The 1,866-nt window shown below is 68.5% G+C and overlaps 1 protein-coding gene across 1 annotated transcript in view; it reads left to right on the top strand.

The window, feature by feature from the left end:
* Window positions 1–1,866, top strand: part of BRF1 (BRF1, RNA polymerase III transcription initiation factor 90 kDa subunit) — a 51,062-nt gene that overhangs the window by 17,195 nt on the left and 32,001 nt on the right. The window contains exon 3 of the mRNA XM_010835228.1: window positions 449–622. Coding sequence (XP_010833530.1) covers window positions 529–622 — 94 coding nt within the window. The 5' untranslated portion in view covers window positions 449–528. The remainder of the gene's footprint in view (window positions 1–448; window positions 623–1,866) is intronic.

The raw sequence follows: 1,866 nt of genomic DNA, 5'->3' as shown, positions 1-1,866 counted from the left end.
TGTGGAGCCCGTGGGGAAGGCTGGGTGGGCACGGGCGGCAGGGCCTGGGCGCTCAGGCACGGGAGGGGCCTTTGCGGTGGAGCGTGTGCACTCGGGGCCCATGGTCAGTGTTCAGCGCCAGGCGGCCGGCTTACCCGCAGCCCTTCCCAGACTCACTGAGCGAGGGGCCTTGGGAAGGGCTCTGCTCCCGGGCTGACCTGACCCACTCCACCCTGGAGGAGGGCGCCTCGGGGCACGTGGCGCTGCAGGGAACTCGCACTGCGCGCCCACACGTGTGATTTTACTGGAACCCCTGTGAAAACGGGACGTTTTGCAGAGCGTGAAAGGAAACGGGTAGACCTCGACTCTTCTGCCTTAGGTTGCCGAGGCAGTCACCGACGCTGACAGTGTTAACGAGCCGCCGGCTCGCCTGCTGGGATCCGCGGTAACGTGTCGTGTTGTGTCCTAGGGAGGCGTCAGATCCACCACCTGGGGAACCAGCTGCAGCTGAACCAGCACTGCCTGGACACCGCGTTCAACTTCTTCAAGATGGCCGTGAGCAAGCACCTGACCCGGGGCCGGAGGACGGCGCACGTGGTGGCCGCCTGCCTCTACCTGGTGTGCCGCCCAGAGGGCACCCCGCGTATCCTTCGCTGCCCGGCCTCCCGGCGCCTGCTGGGCCTCCCTCTGCTCGTGGGCTCCCCCGTGCTCAGTGCCTGTGTTTGCTGGGACGCCTCGGGAGGAACCGGCTGGAGGGTTAGGTGAGGCGCACAGGCTGAGGGGCGGGGCCGCTGGGTGCCTCGGCCCACCGCCCCGAGGGCCCTGCAGCGTCTCCCTGCACGGGCCGGCTCGTGGCTTCTTGGAGGGGACGCTGTGCGGCCTCCCTGTGCCTGGATGGCAGGCTCGTCGTGGGCGCGGGCCTGCCCGTCATGTCTCCGTGAGGACGTCCTCTGGGGCTGTGTGCCCGTGTGCTCCCATGTCTCGTGTCTCCTTTCCTGTCCCGCTGGGCCCCTCGCCTCTCCCGAGTGGATCGTACTGCTGGCCCCGTGTCCTCCCACGGCTTCTGAGAGCGGGTGCCGTGAGCATCTGACCGCTTGCGGTCTTTCTTCTGCGTGTTGGGGACAGCCTGGCAGGATTCCGGGGGGCACGTTGGCCTCCTCTCTGCTCACCTGCTGCCCCGCTGACCTGTCTTCTGGTCTCTTCTTGCCTGTTGTCCACTTACTTACCTTTTTCTCTGGGAGAGTTTATCTCCCAGCCGGGCCTCCGCCTCTGCTTTCCTGGTGGGAGCTGGGGCAGCGGTGTGTCCCGGGGCCCTTCCTGGGGTGCGGCTCCCCGAGTCGCCTGTAGGAGCTGTGGCCTCTGTGCCCCTCCTCGCAGAGGAGCCTTCCCTGCGGGTAGGTGGCCTGGCTGCGGCCCGGCCCTGAGCCGGGAATGCACGCGGGGCCCTGGACACTGCATGGGGGGGCGACCCTCAGGATCAGAGCCTCTCCTTAGAATGTCTTTGAATCTTGGGGGTTTATCACTTCAGCATCAAAGAACCCTTGTTGCATGAAAGGATGAAGCTCTGCGCCCAGAGGCCCACGAGGTGGCGCAGTGGAGCTCTGGCCGAGGTCACCAGCACAGTCGGCCCGACCCGCCTCCTGAGCGCGCCCCGCCCTCCGCCCCGGTGGGGGCGGAGCAGGCGCCACGGCTGGAGGAGCGGCAATCCCGGTCCCAGTCCCCGGGTTGTGGGGGTCGGGGAGCGCGAGCACCCCAGCCGCCCGCCTCCTGCCCAGTACCCTGGCCCAGGAGCGGAGCCTGGCGGCCCGCAGAGGATGGACCAGAGGCCCCTGCACCTGGGAGCGCTGCCGGGCGGAGGGGCCGCACTGAGCCCGGTGGGAGGGGCCG

The sequence above is a fragment of the Bison bison genome, unplaced genomic scaffold, assembly GCF_000754665.1.
Source record: "Bison bison bison isolate TAMUID 2011002044 unplaced genomic scaffold, Bison_UMD1.0 scf7180017845494, whole genome shotgun sequence".
Classification (NCBI taxonomy): domain Eukaryota; kingdom Metazoa; phylum Chordata; class Mammalia; order Artiodactyla; family Bovidae; genus Bison; species Bison bison.
Note: the sequence above shows the minus strand (reverse complement) of the source record. Positions and strands in the feature narration are given on the sequence as shown.